Here is a 1,116-nt window from a genome sequence, read left to right on the forward strand (position 1 = left end):
CTGCTGGCCACCCTGGGGCTCCTTGTTCAGGGTGAGACTCTCTTCTGAAAACTTTGCTTCAGGATGCAACCAGGTTCACCACAATGATGTTCTGCTGTGATGGAGAAACACTGAAACAAGCAGCATTTACCTTCTTCCATCTGTTCTCCATGTTAAAGAAATGAGACTCTTCTGTTTGGATGTTGATCATCTTTCTCCAAACTGGATTTGTCTCAATAACCCTTCTCCTCTTTTTCATGTTTTCCAGATTCATCAGGAGAAATCATCCTGACTCAGTCTCCTGGATCTCAGTCTGTTGTTCCAGGACAGACTGTCTCTCTCAGATGTAAAGCCAGTTCAAGTGTTAGCAATGAGGTAGACTGGTACCTTCAGAAACCTGGAGAAGCTCCTAAACTCTTGATTTATCATGCTACAAACCGTCAGTCTGGAGTTTCAGATCGTTTCAGTGGGAGTCAGTCTGGAACTGACTTCACTTTGACCATCAGAGGAGTCCAGACTGAAGATGCAGGAGTTTATTACTGTCAGCAGGATTACAGCTTCCCGTTCACACAGTGATACAACGTCGTACAGAAACCTCTCGCAGCTGGAGAGGAACTGATCTGAATCAAAAGCTGCACAGAAACCATAACACTAGGTCAGGGGTGTCAAACTCATTTTCACAGAGGGCCGCATAAGCAATACGGTCACCCTCAAAGGGCCAGTTGCAACTGTAAGACTGCATAAACGTAACTAATCCTTAACATATTGTTAAACAATTGTCTCTTTATTTCATTATGTATTCAAGTTAAGGACATTTATCAGATGTAAAAATATAGCCTTAGTAAGAAAATTTCTCTGTGTTATTATAACATAAGTAAATGAATTTATCAGATTTAAAAACCCTCATTACTTCATCAATCAAAGATCAAACATTTCAAGTAAATAACAAAGACAAATATCATCAAACATAATCTTTTCACTTTTTCACAGTCCAGAGGTGCAGAAAGCTGCTAATAACATGAGGGACAGATGTGGCATTTGATAAAACAAATAGTCCAGCTGCACACAGCCTTGCAGAGGGGATACATCCAACTAATGAGAGATAGTTTGATTACCTGGAAAATGCAGACGTATAGG

General features: G+C 40.5%; 1 gene segment (V, D, J or C); it reads left to right on the plus strand.

The window, feature by feature from the left end:
* On the plus strand, nucleotides 1–811 carry LOC123966144 (the record flags this gene model as incomplete). The annotated part of the segment is given in 2 exon segments: nucleotides 1–31; nucleotides 248–811. Coding segments are annotated over 2 exon segments (339 nt in total), but the record flags the coding sequence as incomplete, so codon positions are not given.
* Nucleotides 812–1,116: the final 305 nt, after the last annotated feature.

The sequence above is a fragment of the Micropterus dolomieu genome, unplaced genomic scaffold (assembly GCF_021292245.1).
Source record: "Micropterus dolomieu isolate WLL.071019.BEF.003 ecotype Adirondacks unplaced genomic scaffold, ASM2129224v1 contig_12780, whole genome shotgun sequence".
NCBI classification, from domain to species: Eukaryota; Metazoa; Chordata; class Actinopteri; order Centrarchiformes; family Centrarchidae; genus Micropterus; species Micropterus dolomieu.